The following is a 19,419-nucleotide window of genomic DNA, read 5'->3' on the forward strand; positions in this document are numbered from 1 at the left end:
TTAATGTTTAACGCTTTCAACTCTAATCCATATTCCGCTAGTTTCTAGGACAAGCATTATCACAAATGTACAAAAACAGAGTACATAGGTTAAATTTTACACTTTCATTTCAGGCTTGATGATTGGAAATACCATCATATATGTACACATTTTGTTTTTTATTTTAACAATATTAACTTTTATTTCCTTTTACACTGTTGAAATGGTTGGGACGCAAAAACAGTGCCTTGAGACTGAATGCTTGTCTAAACTTGGTTGTATTCTTCCTAAACTTTTTGTGAGGAATTGTGTACTTTTGATGACTAGACTCAGGGAAGTGGATTCAGGTTACAATCAGATGCTCTCATAAACACGTGGTGCTGTACCCTCCTCAGTGGGGAAAGTACCAGTTAGTTAACCTTACTTCCTCCCTGAGAAAATTCTTTCAAAAGTCCCCTTTCATGATGACTACAAAGGTGAACAATAGCAGCAACAAAGCTTTATCAAATGACCCATACAAGGAATTTCCTGGTTTTTCTGTGACTGCAAGTTCTACTTCAGATACTGGATGTGACATTGTCACTTTAACACACACGCTTTTCCTGTGTGCAGCCCTGATATCCCTGTGTTTTGGAGGACAGAAAAGTCAGTCTCATTTTTGGTCTCTACATTCACGCAGAACTGTTCCCTTTGGCAGAAGAGTGGTTAGATTGAAATCTGTGGTCTGAGGCCAATTAACATGCGAATCTGTGCTGCGACTGGCCCAGAGCAGATAAGGCTTCTTCCTTAAATGCTTTGCCCTCCACACTCTTTGGCAAGAACAAATGAAAGATTACGTGAAACACAGGCATTAAGTCCAACATTCAGTATAAATCAAAAGACTATATAAAATGCCCACACTGAAATACAATGTGTTAACTGCTTCATCAGCAAGTATTTATTTGAACTGCTCTCAAAAGCATATCTGGTGTTATCAGACTCAGTCTTTATGCCAGGGAGGTCTGCAGCCTCAGGTGAACACAGGGACTAATCTCAAGATAAAAAGTAATACTGTGCAGCACTAGCTTTTGTGTGCGTCTCGCCAAACCAGAGGAGTAGTGGCTGAGCACTGAAGGAATGCTAGGGAGGCAGATTTTAAGTGATGCTACCACCAATAGTGGGAAGAGGATGTGTCTAGCTGGAGCAGAATTAATATAGGGAAAATAAGGCTGAAGAAATGACTAGTGGCCACATGGAGGTGAGTTAAAAAAGGTTTTACTCCATGAGCAAAGGGAACCCTTAAAACTTTTTTATGTGTATGTACTGGTGAGATGTACCAGGTCATGTTTTCTGATGATTAATCTAGCGGTGGTGGTGAGCAAGTGGGAGAGAGACTGAGATAATGCACATAAAGCTTGTAGCCACAGTGCCTGGCTCCTTGTGTGTGATCTGGAAGCAGAAGCTATTAAGATTAAAGGTAGCAGTAAAACATTTCCATAGTCCAAATGGTGATGATGCATGGGACAAAGGTTGTGGTGGGGGAAATGGAAAGGAGGGAAAACTAAGAGAATACATTGATCAGCATTATTATTATCTTTTTGTCCTTACCATAATAGGGGAGCGGCGAAAAGTGACAGGGTTAATTACTACAAGCCAAGAGGGATGCTGAGCCAAAGGGAAGGGAAGGGGAGGGAAGGGGAAAGGACGTGAAAATTACCTGGACCACAGGGAACTTTAAGCCAACTGTTTTCACTCTCCACTCTCACTTTCATCAAGAGGCTTTTTAGATCCTCTTCACTTTCTGCCATAAGGGTAGTGTCATCTGCATATCTGAGGTTCGGACACGACTGAACTGAACTGAACTGAATAGGGAACTTTGATAGAGGCTTTCCTGGCAATGTTACTGAAACACAGATTAGTGCAGGCAAGTCGTATAGAACCTCCATAGCTTAAGGGGTCATGATTCGAAGCCTTAAGTGAAAGTGAAGTCGCTCAGTCGTGTCCGACTCTTTGCGACCCATGGACTGTAGCCTACCAGGTTCCTCCCTCTGTGGGATTCTCCAGGCAAGAGTACTGGAGTGGGTTGCCATTTCCTTCTCCAGGGGATCTTCCCGACCCAGGGATCGAACCTGGGTCTCCCGCAGTCCAGGCAGATGCTTTAACCTCTGAACCACCAGGGAAGCCCATTGGAAGCCTTAGGTACCATAAATGGCTAAATGTGATTATGAATGTACCCTGCAAACTGTAGATATTTTGCAAAAATGTTAGTCTTGCTGATTCTCCCAAACTACACGGGTGGGGACAATAGGTGGTTTTTTAATCCATAATAACCTGTGTTACCGTGATGACAGCAATAAAAACACCCCTAACCTGCATTCCATCAGGGGAGTCATCCCTGGGTACTTTTCTATTGGTGGCTATGCCAAGTTGATCTACCCACTTTCTTTTTTGCTATTTATGGGGAGGATACAAGTATTGGTATTAGAGATCTATTTTTTAGAGTCTAGCTAGCCATCTTTAGGAGAAGGCAATGGCAACCCACTCTAGTACTCTTGCCTGGAAAATCCCATGGATGGAGGAGCCTGGTAGGCTGCAGTCCATGGAGTCGCTAAGAGTCGGACACGACTGAGCGACTTCACTTTCACTTTCCACTTTCATGCATTGGAGAAGGAAATGGCACCCACTCCAGTGTTCTTGCCTGGAGAATCCCAGGGATGGGGGAGCCTGGTGGGCTGCCGTCTACGGGGTCGCACAGAGTTGGACACGACTGAAGTGACTTAGCAGCAGCAGCAGCAGCCATCTTTAGAGTTTAAGGCTAGCTGTCTTAGTTGTTAGGGAGACATTGGGAAAAGAAATTATTTGTTAAATTTCTAAACATTAGCCGGGAATTACTGTGAATGAGTGCCCCCTTTTAAAAAGATAGGAGGAAATCACCTCCATCTTATTGGAGTTATGAGTGTCTACTTTGTGCCAGTCAGTGAGGCAGCAGAGCGAATAGAATAAGGCTCTAGTAAATGAAATCAGGAAACATTAATGGAGATACCACAAGTATTCACAGGTTTATTTTCCTAAATTTTGATTGATATCTATATTATTTAGATGTTGGTATTCAGTTACACTGCATAAATTTTGTTTTTTAAAAAAAGACACACTCTGTCTTTTTTGTAAAATATAGTCCAGTTAATCACACTATAGCTTTAGTTAGCTTAATATATATTTCTATAGCTAGCTTAATATATATATATATATATATAGTTATTGCTTTAATTTCATGAAAAGGTGGGCACAATAAAGGACAGATATGGTATGGACCTAACAGAAGCAGAAGATACTAAGAAGAGGTGGCAAGAATAACAGAAGAACTATACAAAAAAGATCATGACCCAGATAACTACAATGGTGTGATCACTCACCTAGAGCCACACATCCTGGAGTGTGAAGTCAAGTGGCCCTTAGGAAGCATCACTAAGAACAAAGCTAGTGGAGGTGATGGAGTTCCAGTTGAGCTATTTCAAATCCTAAAAGATGATGCTGTGAAAGTGCTGCATTCAATATGCCAGCAAATTTGGAAAACTCAACAGTGGCCACAGGACTGGAAAAGGTCAGTTTTCATTCCAATCCCAAAGAAAGGCAATGCCAAAGAATGTTCAAACTACCACATAATTGCAGTCATCTCACATGCTAGTAAAGTAATGCTCAAAATTCTCCAAGTGAGTCTTCAACAGTACGTGAACCAAGAACTTCCAGATGTTCAAGCTGGATTTAGATCAAATTGCCAACATCCATTAGATCATTGAAAAAGCAAGAGAATTCCAGAAAAACATCTACTTCTGCTTCATTGATTACACTAAAGCCTTTGACTGTGTGGATCACAACAAACTGTGGAAAATTCCTCAAGAGATGGGAGTACCAGACCACCTTACCTGCTTCCTGAGAAATCTGTTAGGTCAAGAAGCTACAGTTAGAATTGGACATGGACTAATAGACTGGTTCCAAATTGGGAAAGGAGTATGTCAAGGCTGTATAATGTCAACCTGCTTATCTAACTCATATGCAGAGTACATCATGCAAAATGCCAGACTGGATAAAGCACAAGCTGGAATCAAGATTGTTGGGAGAAATATCAATAACCTCAGATATGCAGATGACACTACCCTTATGGCAGAAAGCGAAGAACTAAAGAGCTTCTTGATGAAAGTGAAAGAGGAGAGTGAAAAAGCTGGCCTAAAACTCAGCATTTAAAAAAACTAAGATCATGGCATCCGGTTCCATCACTTCATGGCAAATAGATGGGGAAGCAATGGAAACAGTGAGAGACTTTATTTTCTTGGGCTGCAAAATCACTGCAGATGGTGATGGCAGCCTTGAAATTAAAAGGCGCTTGCTCCTTGGAAGAAAAGCTTTGACAAACCTAGAGAGCATATTAAAAAGCAGAGACATTACTTTGCCGATGAAGCTGCATCTAGTCAAAGCTATGGTTTTTCCAGTAGTCATGTATGGATGTGAGAGTTGGACCATAAAAAGGCTGAGCACCAAAGAACTGATGCTTTTGAACTGTGTTGGAGTTGGTGTTGGAGAAGACTCTTGGAGTCCCTTGGACTGCAAGGAGATCTAACCAGTCCATCGTAAAGGAAATCAGTGTTGAATATTCATTGGACGGACTGATGCTGAAGCTGAAGCTCCAATACTTTGGCCACCTGATGCGAAAAACTGACTCATTGGAAAAGACCTTGATGCTGGGAAAGATTGAAGGCAGGAGGAGAAGGGGACAGCACAAATTGAGTTGGTTGGATGGCATCACTGACTCGATGGACATGAATTTGAGCAAGCTCCCGGAGTTGGTGATGGACAGGGAAGCCTAGTGTGCTGCAGTCCATGGGGTTGGAGTCAGACACAACTGAGCGACTGAACTGAACTGAACTGAACTGATTGCTGTAGTTCGCTTTTTTGGATTAGTAAAATGACTACTGCCACCTAGTGGTGGTACGGCGTAGTCAAGACTGGACAGGCAGGACAGAGAAGTCAGTTCAGACACAGAGACCTAAAATCAGGTTCACATATTCAATTGTGTTCTATCATTTCCTCCAAGCCACCATGTCTAAAAACAAATATATAACTTGTCCCTTCAATAAGTTCTCTTAAAGTAAGTGCTATTTATTAAGTGTGAGTGTGGCCAGGCATTGATCACTTTACACATAATTTTCCTTAATCTCAAAACAAGACTGAAGGGTAATGATTATTAGTCCCATGCATGAATGAGGAAAACGAAGATCATGGCATCTGGTCCAATCACTTCATGGGAAATAGATGGGGAAACAGTGGAAACAGTGTCAGACTTTATTTTTTGGGGCTCCAAAATCACTGCAGATGGTGACTGCAGCCAAGAAATCAAAAGACACTTACTCCTTGGAAGGAAAGTTATGTCCAACCTAGATAGCATATTCAAAAGCAGAGACATCACTTTGCCAACAAAGGTCTGTCTAGTCAAGGCTATGGTTTTTCCTGTGGTCATGAATGGATATGAGAGTTGGACTGTGAAGAAAGCTGAGCACGGAAGAATTGATGCTTTTGAACTGTGGTGCTGGAGAAGACTCTTGAGAGTCCCTTGGATTGCAAGGAGATCCAACCAGTCCATTCTGAAGGAGATCAGCCCTGGGATTTCTTTGGAAGGAGTGATGCTAAAGCTGAAACTCCAGTACTTTGGCCACCTCATGCGAAGAGTTGACTCATTGGAAAAGCCTATGATGCTGGGAGGGATTGGAGGCAGGAGGAGAAGGGGATGACAGAGGATGAGATGGCTGGATGGCATCACGGACTCTATGGACGTGAGTCTGAGTGAACTCCGGGAGTTGGTGATGGACAGGGAGGCCTGGCGTGCTGCGATTCATGGGGTCGCAAAGAGTCGGACACGACTGAGCGACTGAACTGAACTGACAAATGAGGAAATATAGGCATAACTTCCCAGTGAGATGCTGCAGCTCTTACTTCTCATTACACTCTGCCTTCTGATGTGCTGCTGAGTACATTGTCCTTCTGTGATGTAGTTTTGATACCCTGGTGTCATGTTTGATCTTCCATCTGTTTCACTGCTTATCCACTTTCACTTATTTCATACTCCTTTGAGATTTTTCTTGTAGCTTTCAATTCTAACTGCCCAAATTTCTAGTCCAGATCTTTATAACGTGCAGTTTTTTTGTAGTATGTACCTGATTGACTTCTTTCAACATTTTTTGTGAATAAATTGTGAAATGATATAACTGCATCTTATTATAAACCTCCAAATTACAGAGAAGAATGCAGAATAAAAATGGAAAGTCCTTTGTCATCATTTTTTATCTGTCCCTAATCTCCAAAGAAGTAAGCACATATAATTTTTGACTTGTTGGCTTTTGGAATATAAATAAAACTATAATATTCCTCAGTTCAGTTCAGTTCAGTTGCTCAGTCCGTGTCTGACTCTTTGCGACCCCATGAATTGCAGCATGCCAGGCCTCCCTGTCCATCACCAACTCCCGGAGTTCACTCAGACTCACGTCCATAGAGTCAGTGATGCCATCCAGCCATCTCATCCTCTGTCGTCCCCTTCTCCTCCTGCCCCCAATCCCTCCCAGCATCAGAGTCTTTTCCAATGAGTCAACTCTTCGCATGAGGTGGCCAAAGTACTGGAGTTTCAGCTTTAGCATCACTTCCTTCCAAAGAAATCCCAGGGCTGATCTCCTTCAGAATGGAATGGTTGGATCTCCTTGCAGTCCAAGGAACTCTCAAGAGTCTTCTCCAACACCACAGTTCAAAAGCATCAATTCTTCAGCACTCAGCCTTCTTCACAGTCCAACTCTCACATCCATACATGACCACTGGAAAAACCATAGCCTTGACTAGACAGACCTTTGTTGGCAAAGTGATGTCTCTGCTTTTGAATATGCTATCTAGGTTGGACATAACTTTCCTTCCAAGGAGTAAGTGTCTTTTGATTTCTTGGCTGCAGTCACCATCTGCAGTGATTTTGGAGCCCCCCAAAATGAAGTCTGGCACTGTTTCCACTGTTTCCCCATCTATTTCCCATGAAGTGATGGGACCAGATGCCATGATCTTCATTTTCTGAATGTTGAGCTTTAAGCCAACTTTTTCACTCTCCACTTTCACTTTCTCAAGAGGCTTTTTAGTTCCTCTTCACTTTCTGCCATAAGGGTGGTACCATCTGCATATCTGAGGTTATTGATATTTCTCCCGGCAACCTTGATTCCAGCTTGTGTTTCTTCCAGTCCAGCATTTCTCATGATGTACTTTGCATATAAGTTAAATAATCAGGGTGAGAATATACAGCCTTGACGTACTCCTTTTCCTATTTGGAACCAGTCTGTTGTTCCATGTCCAGTTCTAACTGTTGCTTCCTGACCTGCATACAGGTTTCTCAAGAGGCAGGTCAGGTGGTCTGGAATTCCCATCTCTTTCAGAATTTTCCACAGTTTATTGTGATCCACACAGTCAAAGGCTTTGGCATAGTCAATAAAGCAGAAATAGATGCTTTTCTGGAACTCTCTTGCTTTTTCCATGATCCAGTGGATGTTGGGAATTTGATCTCTAGTTCCTCTGCCTTTTTAAAACCAGCTTGAACATCAGGAAGTTCATGGTTCACATATTGCTGAAGCCTGGCTTGGAGAATTTTGAGCATTAACTTTACTAGCATGAGAGATGAGTGCAATTGTGTGGTTTTGAGCATTCTTTGGCATTGCCTTTTTTGGGGATTGGAATGAAAACTGACCTTTTCCAGTCCTGTGGCCACTGCTGAGTTTTCCAAATTTGTTGGCATATTGAGTGCAGCACTTTCACAGCATCATCTTTCAGGATTTGAAATAGCTCAACTGGAATTCCATCACCTCCACTAGCTTTGTCCTAGTGATGCTTTCTAAGGCCCACTTGACTTCACATTCCAGGATGTCTGGCTCTAGGTGAGTGATCACACCATCATGATTATCTGGGTTGTGAAGATCTTACCCTTTCTTATCTAGCAATATGTCTTGCAGATCTTTCTATCTCAGGGCTATATAATTTACACACAGTAGACACTCAAATGTTTGCAAAATAAATCTTAGATTTCAATTACATACTCCTTCTGTCTAAAAAAGTATTGTATTTTTTCCTCCATTTTCATCTAATTGAAGCATTTTTCTCCAAGGTTATAGGTTACTACGAAGCTCCTCTTCTTTTTGGCTAGTCTTAATCAAGGTCTCTTTCATGGTGGATAAAGCATAGTAATAAAGGTTATTTTCATTAAATATCAATAAAATGTATATGTGTGTGTGTGTAGTGTCATTTTATTGGATAGTTATTCACATGTAAGTGCCAAATCTAACTTATTCTCTGATGTCTTATGTAAATTTCTAACCTCTTTACTGTTTCTGTACGTCAGTAGTTCTCAGTCTTTGGTGTGCATCAGATTTACTGGGGGACAAGTTATTAAAACCCAGGATGCCGGGCCTCACCTTCAGGCTTTCTGATTCAGTAGCTATGATATAAAGCATGCAAATTTCCAAGTTTCCATGTGATGCTGACCCACATTTTGAGGATCAAGCTCTATAAGACTCTTCTTTGATGTTTTATATCCTCTTAGGATTTCTTGATTTCTTCTTGGCATTCACTGTTTGCTGCACATAAGAACCAAAGCGTACAGAGAGCGCTGAAAATGGCTGCGGTGGATGTACTCCTCCAGAACACAGCCAGCAAGGGCTCTGAAGGCAGAACCGAGGAGGATGACAGTTGTGCCCAAGGCTCGGACCACAAATTAAGGAACAATTTTCACATATGCAGAGGGTGGACTGCACTATCAGTTGCCCATTAATCCATACAACAGCATACGCTCTAGTGATCACAGTCTATAGCAGATGCATCATCTTTGAGTGTGAAAGATGGCATTATAATGCCGCTGCATCCAGAAAACTATTTTTATTCATTTTCTTCACTTCTTTTAAATATTTATTTGTTTTTTGGCTGTGGTGGGTCTTCATCGCTGCACAGGGGCTTTCTCTAGCTGTGAGGCGTGGGGGCTTCTCTCTAGTTGTGGTTTCTCATTGCACTGGCTTCTCTTGTTGGGGAGCATGGGCTTCAGTAGCTGCGGCTCATGAGCACAGTAGGTGCAGTTCCCGGGCCTTTAGGGAACAGGCTCAGTAGCTGTGGCGTGCAGGCTTAGTTGCTCCAGTGTATGTGGGATCATTCCAGATCACGGATCAAACCGGTATCCCTTGCATTGCAAGGCAAATTCTTTTGACCCAACAGGGAAGCCCTATTTTCTTCATTTCTTGATGGTAGCTCAGCCAAGTCAAATTCCAGATATTAAGTGAGCTGATACATCCAGTTAAGTATTGGGGTGGTCAAAAAGTTTGTTTGTTTTTTTCCACAAGATGTTATGGGAAGACCTGAACAAACTTTTATGCCAACTTAATAGTTTCATGTATTTCATTGTTATTATCAATTTTTCCCTGGTGTGATTTGCCTTGTAAAGTGATTGTCCAAGAATCCAGAATGGGTGAGACAGAAGTTCCTCTCTTCAAATGTTGTAAAATGACCGTATCTTTAACCATTTGATTTACAGAACTGTTTGCTTATATGTATATTGGGCAGAGAAAACATGTCATTTTATAAACTTGATTATCCAAAATACAAATGTAATGTTTGCATGTAAAACTTACATAATGGAGTGTTTATTCTTTAGAAAAATGAGATATAGGAGATATAGTTGTACTTCTAAGAATTTAATCTATAAGATGAATTATAATTCTCATAGAGGTTTACATATTTACATTTGGACCAAACATTTTAATGTTGCTGGATAATTAATGCACCAGAAATCAGGAAAATGTATGGGATTGATCAATATATTTGATCCATGTTGCTTCTTTGCTTGAAATATTTGTCTGAAGAAATTTTGCCATTGTTGGAAATGGAGTCTAAAAAGAAATTGCCTGAGTACTTTAACTATCACTTCAACAGTCACTCAGTCCTGTCCGACTCTTTGTGACACCATGGACTGCAGCACGCCAGGCCTCCCTGTCCATTGCCAACTCTCAGAGCTTGCTCAGACTCATGTCCATTGAGTCAGTGATGCCATCCAACCATCTCATCCTCTGTCGTCCCCTTCTTCTCCCGCCTTCAATCTATCCCAGCATCAGGGCTTTTTCCAATGAGTCAGCTCTTCGCATCAGGTGGCCAAAATATTGGAGTTTCAGCATCAACATCAGTCCTTCCAATGAACACACAGGACTGATCTCCTTTAGGATGGACTGGTTGGATCTCCTTGCAGTCCAAAAGACTCTCAAGAGTCTTATTCAACACCTCGGTTCAAAAGCATCAATTCTTCGGCGCTCAGCTTTCTTTATAGTCCAACTCTCCCATCCATACATGACCACTGGAAAAACCATAGCCTTGACTAGATGGACCTTTGCTGGCAAAGTAACGTCTCTGCTTTTTAGTATGCTGTCTAGCTTGGTTGTAACTTTCCTTCCAAGGAGTAAACGTCTTTTAATTTCACGGCTGCAGTCACCGTCTGCAGTGACTTTGGAACCCCCCAAAATAAAGTCTGTCACTGTTTCCACTGTTTCCCCATCTATTTCCCATGAAGTGATGGGACCGGATGCCACAATCTTAGTTTTCTGAATGTTGAGCTTTAAGCCAACTTTTTCACTCTCCTCTTTCACTTTCACCCAAGAGGCTCTTTAATTCTTCTTCACTTTCTGCCATTAAAGGTGGTGTCATCTGCATATCTGAGGTTACTGATATTTCTCCCGGCAATCTTGATTCCGGATTATGCTTCTTCTATCCCAGCATTTCTCATGATGTACTCTGCATATAAGTTAAATAAGCAGGGTGACAATATACAGCCTTGACATACTCCTTTTCCTATTTGGAACCAGTTCTGTTGTTCCATGTCCAGTTCTAATTGTTGCTTCCTGACCTCCATACAGGTTTCTCAAGAGGCAGGTCAGGTGGTCTGGTATTCCTATCTCTTTCAGAATTTTCAACATTAGCTTTCACTAAATAGGCATTTATCATAAAAATCTATGTTTTTTTTTAATGTGTTTGCTTAAATTTTGTATAAATGGCATTATAATGTTATGGATCATTCTTGAACTTCCTTTTGTCCCTCAACAATATATTTGCTTTAACTCCCATATAGTAATCTATTTTATATGCATAATTAAGTTTATGTATCAATTCCCCTGAAGTGGACATTTAGGTTGTTTCCAATTTTCAATGTGAGAATTCTTTAGTAAATGTTTTTGTGGTATATTTCCTTGAGCACATAGAGTATACAACCTAGAAAGGAAGTTAAGTAGTATACAAATATTCAGTTTTACCAAGTATTGCCAAATGCTCCCTGAATGAATTGTACCCATTACCTTGCCACTAGTATTAGTACTGTATAAAGGTTCTTGTTTCACATTTTCCCCACTGTCTGAATGTGAAAGTTTAAAATTTTGTCCAGCCTGAAAAGTGAAATCACTTCTCATTTTTATATTTAAATATTCTTAATATTCATAATTATTGGCAATAGATAAAGGCTGTACTACCTTCCTTTTTTTTTTTTTCTTTACTGGTTATTAGGTTTTTTTTTTTCTGTCATCTATCAGGTATATACTATGTCAATTTTTGTCATAGTATATACTGTGTCTTATTTACTTTTTAGTGAATATAGATTTCTATATAATCTGAATAGTAATCTTATTCTTGGTTATATGCTGTGCAAGTACCTTTTCCAGGTCTGTGGCTTATATTTAAATTTTATTTCATGGCAATCTTGGTGTTGTTAGTTTTTAATTGTGATGCAATAAATGTCATTAGTCTTTCCCCTTAAAGCTTATATGTCTTCCTTTTCTTTTTGTATTGTTGCGGAAAACTTCCCTACTCCAATATCCTCAGAATGTTTTAAAGTTTGCCTTTTATATTAGGTCTTTAATCTATGTAAAATTATTGTGTATGCTGTAAGAAGCATGAATTAATATTTTCATATGGAATATGAATGGTACCAGCATCACTTATTGACTAATCTATACTTTCATCATTAATTTGTATGTTTGGTTCTGTTTGAGTTTTTAATTATGTTCCATTATTTTATTTACTTATTTATTCAGTGATGGAAAAAAATAAATTTCTATTTTTCTATGAATTTATTCTATTCCCACCTTAGAACATTTCCAATCAGTTCAGTTCAGTTACTCAGTTGTGGCCAACTCTTGAGATCCCAGAGACTGCAGCATGCCAGTCTTCCCTGTCCATCACCAACTCCCGGAGTTTACCCAAACCCATGTCCATCGAGTCGGGAATGCCATCCAACCATCTAATCCTCTGTCGTCCCCTTCTCCTCCTGCCTTCAATCTTTCCCAGCATGGGGGTCTTTTCAAATGAGTCAGTTCTTAGCATCAGGTGGCCAAAGTATTGGAGTTTCAGCATCAGTCCTTCCAATGAATATTCAGTCCAACTCTCAGATCCATACGTGACCACTGGAAAAACCATAGCCTTGACTAGATGGACATTTGTTGGCAAAGTAATGTCTCTGCTTTTTAATATGCTGTCTAGGTTGGAACATTTCCAAGCCTTTTATAATTTCAACTGGGCAAACAATAGTCTATGGATATTAATTTGGTTCCTGTTATTGAATCAGTGTGGTAGTCATTAGTGTAGTCCACCCAGTGTTTCCAAGTTTTCTGCCTTCGAGGAAAGAGTAGGATTGCATTTTCTCTTTGCATTTAGGCATGAACATACAGCCCTGGGATTTCTTTGGAAGGAATGATGCTAAAGCTGAAACTCCAGTACTTTGGCCACTTCATGCGAAGAGTTGACTCATTGGAAAAGACTCTGATGCTGGGAGGGATTGGGGGCAGGAGGAGAAGGGGACTACAGAGGATGGGATGGCTGGATGGCATCACTGACTCGATGGACGTCAGTCTGAGTGAACTCCGGGAGTTGGTGATGGACAGGGAGGCCTGGAGTGCTGCGATTCATGGGGTTGCAAAGAGTTGGACACGACTGAGCGACTGATCTAATCTGATCATTTTTGTCCATAGGCTCATTCTTGAGCAGAAGCTTTAAACAGAAGCTCCAGAAGCCAGCCTGTGATTTGCCACAGTTTCCAATCCTGCCTTCCTGGCCAGTCATGGAAGCATGGAGGTGGAAATTCTTTGGTAGACATAGAGATGGATGTAGGATGTACACAGATGAGCTTCTGTGTACGCGCAGCTGAGTACAAAATAAATCTCTGGTGTCTCTAAACCACTGAGATTTTTGGAGTTGTTCATTGCTCTAACATAATCTGGCATTTCCTGGCTAATACAGTTAATATTATATAATTTGAAATTTGATAATTAGGAAAATGGTAAACAAACATCTTACTTTTGTCAGGAGGTAATTATATTTTAATGTCCTTTTTTCCCAACTTCTTCCACTTCTTCTTTCAATTATATCACCTTAGTGCCCTCATATTCCCTGATTCCTGTGCCCTCTTCAAACAACTGGAGCCAATTTTGAGAGCCTCTTCCAGTTTGCAGTTCCTCACTCAGCCTGAATCTTTTCCCTCAAGCCTACATTTCCTTTTCAGTGCTTATATTTTAAAAGATGATAATCTGGAAAGATAAATGTTTTACCTAAAATCTTTAATGATAAAGATCAAAATTATGACCCCATAGTGAAAGTTTATTCATGAAAATCTGGCTATCTCAGTTTCCTCTTTATCATATTGGTGTCTACTTACTTGACATAGCCAGTTTTAAACTGGCTGTGATATTAATATCCATAACTCTTTGTTGGATTTGATCATATTCACCTTTATTGACTCTTGTAGTTCTGGAATTTTTTGGATAAGAAGGTAAAGATAAGAAGTGAAGGGGACACTGAGAAGATACTACTTAGGCAGAAGTATCTTTTCCATATAATCTTTCCATAGATGAAGGGGCTTCCTTTATAGCTCAGTTGGTAAAGAATCCACTGCAGCAGACCCCAGTTCAATTCCTGGGTGGAGAAGATCTGCTGGAGAAGGGATAGGCTACCCACTCCAGTATTCTTGGGCTTCTCTTGTGGCTCAGCTGGTAAAGAATCTAGCTGCAATGTGGGAGACCTGGGTTCAATCCCTGAGTTGGGAAGATCCCCTGGAGAAGGGAAAGGCTACCCACTCCAGTATTCTGGCCTGGAGGACTCCATGGACTCTATAGTCCATGGGTTGCAAAGGGTCAGAAATGACTGAGTGACTTTCACTCATTCACTCCATGGATGAAAACTTCCTTCTAAACAGGCAAAATCATCTTACATTACTGGAGGAGTTGACAGCAATGGATATGGGGAAAGGTGGAAATTAAAGCCTAGAGAGGGACTTCCCTGGTGGTCCAGTGGTTAAGAATCTTGCCTTACAATCAGGGGACATGGGTTTGATCCCTGGTTGGGGAACTAAAATCCTATATCCCACATGCTATGGACAGCTAAGCCTGTGTGCTGCAAAAAGGAATAATAAAAAGAAGAAGCAGAAGAAAAAAAGCTCAGAGAACTACATTTTTGACTGTTCACAGTTTGATATGAAATATATGAATCCCTGGATTGGAATGTTTGCCTCCTAACACCTGGTGTTAGGAGAGTTAGTGGACAGTCTGATGGTGATGATGAGCAATTTTGAATCATGGAGCATGGCAAACTTAACCATGTGGTGGTAATCCCACCTTGGAAGCTTTGCATTTGACAGAAAGTGAATACAGGATTTCTCAGAGAGAATGCATGTGTGAGAAGGGTTGTCATAACAGACATCACCCAAATTCCTATTTTGTAATGTATTAAAGACTCCTGATGAGGATTGAAGACATCCAGAAGAACCAAGTCAAGTATCGAAAGCTACCATTTGTACCTGTTATAGTTTCACTGAAGAGTATCAAGTCTCTGTGATATTGAAATACTTTCTTGACAAACTTCTTCCTCCTTAAAAAAAACAAATGTTGATTGGTTAATTAAAATTTATCTCTCTCTTTTTAGGTGGTTCTTTGGAGCAATCAAGAGAACAGATGCTGAAAAACAGCTATTATATTCAGAAAACCAGACGGGAGCTTTTCTAATCAGAGAAAGTGAAAGTCAGAAAGGCGATTTCGCCCTTTCAGGTATGGGAATTGTCTGTGTGATTTAAGTATGGATTTGAGAGTCTGTAGTCATGTTCTTCTGTGTGAACATGGACATGTTAATTTTAAGTTTGCCTTCCTATCTTCAGAATAGTATCAACAATAAGTGTACTGAACCGCTCTAGTAATATAAAAATTAGCAAAAAAAATTTTCTATCTATGGTTAGAAGTATCTGTAAATAGTTTCAAATACATACTCTCTAGGTATGAAATGAAAACTATATGGATCTGCCTGTGTTTTCACACTTTTGCATTATCTACTAGTCTATCCTTCTAGAGAATGATAAGCAAGAAGCAGAGTCTAAACTTGTCAGAATTGATCTTGCCATAATACTTTTTTTTTGTTTTACATTTCATTTGTATTTGCCTGGTAAATAGAAAATGAATTGAAATCCTGAATGCCAATGTGCTTAATTAACCCATGACATGTAACATTTGGTCAAATGTAGTTTTCTGGCTAAGAGTCAAGTATGTGTTTACTTAATAATATCTTAGAAGACAAGAAGCGTAGGGGACCCCAGAGTTATCTTTAAGCATTACAGGTGCTTATATATTAGGTAGTCATCAGTCAAAAGCTAGATTAAATGTTTTAGATCCTAGCATTAAAAATATAGAAGAAGAATATTTCCATGAGAAAAACACAGGAAAAGTAGGATTACTTGAGTCATATCTTTAAATAATTCCCGGGCTACAGTGACTGTTCTGAACACTTTATAAGTAGAATATTATGGAACAAAACAGCTTTATAGGCTTTGAATAAAATTACAAGGATATTGGCTGTTATGTGCTGAGAATACTCTAGCGCTTGCCTATGGATTTAGGAAGCTTTATAGGTTCTACTTGGAGACCAGCATATCATTATAGATTCCTTTTCAATGAAGTCAAGCCATTTAGAGTCTTGCAAACAAATTATCTGATTGCTGTGTATTCACTGGGGGGCAAGTAAATGCAGACCTTTATGTTCTGCTGAAAGGGAAATTTTCTCATTAGCCAGAAGGAGGGTGATACGGGAGAAAAATGGGGAAAACGGGTCTTTGATATATCTACATTCAAACAAACAAATGACCGAACAAGCCAATTGCTGACTTTGATTACCACTAACGATCTTCAGGTATATCAGTCATGAATTTATTTCTTAGTGCAGTTGTCTCCTAATCAGTCTGAATTGATGGTCTTCAATTTTGCTGACAGTTGTGCCACTAAAGGAAGGCAAATAATATCCCTTTTCTATCTCTGTCTTTCCCACGTGAGTTTTCCTTCGAAGTATTGTCTTTATTCCTCCAGCAGCAACGGTTCGTAGCTGTCAGAGAAGAGCTTCACGAGGAAGCGTGATTTATTGATGCTGGGGCAGGCGCTGAGAAGCAGCAGCCCAAGGTTGGGGTGGGTGCTAATTGGCTTGTTGTGATCCTTGCACGGCTGTCAGCTCTTGTGAGGTCTGCGCTGATCTGGGGAGAGAGTTGGGGCCGTGACACCTCTCATAATGGCATGACACTAATTAGCTGTGGATTAGAGCAGTGCTTTTGGATATTACATATTATATGCGGTAGCCGGAGAATCTGTCTTCATTAGATGCATGACAGGTAGTTTTAGTGGCCTTACTGTTATTTGTCATTGGTAGAGAGTTGTTTTTCTGATGAAAAATGTAAAATTCTGACTTCATGTCAACTGGTTCGGCTATTTCTTGACTTCAATCAATTACTCTACAGGAAATGATCATTGTTATTGCCATTAATATTAATTCAATGTTTGGTGTCCCATAAGCATTTATATTATTGTTTAAGGTACACTTTCAGAAAAATACATATTGAAGGCTGAAAAATGACTTTCAGTTGAGTTTTTCAGAAAAAACACTGCATTGCACATAGTGATTTTACTTTAGGTAACTGCATGGGAAAATCTCTAGAGGAGGAGAGGGAGTTCCAGATTCATCCTCAGTGAAACCCTTTCAAAAGCAGGTGATACTAGACTGAAGATAGTCAAGAAATGACCACCCTGAGGACATGAGACAAAAGGGTTCATCAGCAATATTCAGGTTGATACATCTAATAGCTGATATCATTTTTTAATACTATTTCTGGAACAAATGTTTGAGTGCCTACTCTGTGCCAGGCCTTTGTTAAATCAAGGGCATCAGGGAGAGCAGGGCACTGTCTTAGGAGGGTTATAACCCTCCTGTTGTGAGATGAGAGAGGGCAGGGGCTAAGTCTAGGAGAGGGCATTCGGAAGGTTTCCCAGAGGAGGCCGCATTTGTGTTCAGTTTGCCTCACAAGGTAGCGGGGTGACAGTGATTATTTCTGGCAAGGCCAACGCACAGGGTTGTGATATGTCTGGTGTTATGTGGAATGGAGGGTGGAAAGGGGGAAGGATAGTGCAGGGGTGTGTGTGTGTGTGTGTGTAAAGCAGTGATGGAGGAGAGCAGGAATGGCCAAAAATGAGCCTGAAAAGTTGGAGCTGAACTGTTCAGGGCCTTGTATACCAGCGTGAGAAATGTGGACCTTTTTCTCTAGGTTCAAATATAGAAGGAGGTGTTAGGTAGAAAGTGCCTTGGGCTAAATGTTGGTGGCAGTGTGGAAAGCAGAACAGGTGAACGATTTATAGGTGATGGTCTGGGGAGCAGGGCTTCCCTGGTGGCTCAAATGGTAAAGAGTCTGCCTGCAGTGCGGGAGACTGGGCTTTGATCCCTGGATCGGGAAGATCCCCTGGAGAAGGAAATGGCAACCCACTCTAGTATTCTTGCCTGGAAAATACCATGGATGGAGGAGCCCGGTGGGTTATACAGGTCATGGGGTAGCAAAAAGTTAGACACAACTGAGTGACTTCACTCACTCTGGGGAGTAATGACAGGTAAACACAGAAGCATCATCGCTGCTGTCTGAAATCACAGGTGTGAGACAGCAGTCAGTCAGCATTCCATGGAGTGGGGCCTGGGAACCTACAGTTAGCCAGCTGCACTGATGCTTTGCTTGTCCCCAGAAGCTGCACGGCCCCTTTTTTACTCTCCTTTTTTTATGGGGCAAGTGCAGGAGTGGCCTTAGGGCGCTCGAGAGCAGTCTGAGTTTGTTGTTGTTGTTCAGTCGCTAGGCCATGTCTGACTCTTTGTGACCCCATGGATTGCAGCACACCAGGCTTCCCTGTCCTTCACTCCTGGAGTTTGCTCAAACTCATGTCCATTGCATCGGTGATGCCATCCAACCATCTCATCCTCTGTCTCCCCCTTCTTCTCCTGCCCTCAGTCTTTCCCAGCACCAGGGTTTCTTCCAATAAGGTCTGTTCTTTGTGTGTGGCCAAAATATTGGAGTGTCAGCTTCAGAATAAGTCCTTCCAAAGAATATTCAGGGTTGATTTCCTTTAGGATTGACTGGATTGATCTGCTTGCTGTCCAAAGGACTCTCAAGAGTCTTCTCCAGCACCACAGTTTGAAAGCATCAATTCTTCAGTGCTCAGCCTTCTTTATGGTCCAACTCTCACATCCATACATGACTACAGGAAAAACAACAGCTTTGACTATATGGACGTTTGTTGGCAAAGTGATATCTCTGGTCTTTAATATGCTTTTTAGATTTTTCATAGTTTTTTTCCAAGGAGCAAGTGTCTTAATTTCATAATTGCAGTCACCATCAGCAGTGATTTTGGAGCCCAAGAAAATAAAACCTATCACTGTTTCTACGTTTTCCCATCAATTTGCTATGAAGTGATGGGACTGGGTGCCGTGATCTTAGTTTTTTAAATGTTGAGTTTTAAGCCAGCTTTTTCACTCATCTTCTCCTGTGAGCACACATGGATGGATGCGGCAACATCCATCAACAGGAGGACGTTGGAACCCACCAAAAAAGATACTCCGTGTCCAAGGACATAGGAGAAGCAGCAATGAGATGGTAGGAGGCTACAACCACATTAAAATCACCCGCCAGGTGGGCGACCCACAAACAGGAAGAACAATAGTACCGAAGACTTTCTCACACTGTTGCAAATGTTCTAGGCCCCACATCAGACTTCCCAGCCTGAGGATCCGGCAAAGGGACTGGGAGTCCCCAGGGAATCTGACTTTGAAGGACAGTGGGATTTGATTACAGAACTTCCATGGGACTTGGGGAAACAGAGACTCGTGGAGGGCACAGATGAAACCTTGTGTGCACCCGGAGCCTGGGGAAAGGAGACTGAGCCAGACCTGCCTGCCAGTGCTTGAGGGTCTCCTTCGGAGGGGTGCGTTGGCCGTGGTCTGCTGTGCAGACATGGGCACCGGCAGCAGGAGCAGTCCTGGGAGGCGCATGTTGGCATAAGTCCTCTTTAGCTCTGCCAGACAGCCCATGGGCTCCAG

The 19,419-nt window shown here is 41.2% G+C and overlaps 1 protein-coding gene across 1 annotated transcript in view; it reads left to right on the forward strand.

The window, feature by feature from the left end:
• FRK (fyn related Src family tyrosine kinase) overlaps positions 1-19,419 on the forward strand; it is a 102,024-nt gene that overhangs the window by 47,438 nt on the left and 35,167 nt on the right. Inside the window, exon 2 of the mRNA XM_027551162.1 lies at positions 14,962-15,083. Within this exon, the coding sequence (XP_027406963.1) occupies positions 14,962-15,083 (122 nt within the window). The remainder of the gene's footprint in view (positions 1-14,961; positions 15,084-19,419) is intronic.

The sequence above is a fragment of the Bos indicus x Bos taurus genome, chromosome 9 (genome assembly GCF_003369695.1).
Source record: "Bos indicus x Bos taurus breed Angus x Brahman F1 hybrid chromosome 9, Bos_hybrid_MaternalHap_v2.0, whole genome shotgun sequence".
In the NCBI taxonomy this organism is placed as follows: domain Eukaryota; kingdom Metazoa; phylum Chordata; class Mammalia; order Artiodactyla; family Bovidae; genus Bos; species Bos indicus x Bos taurus.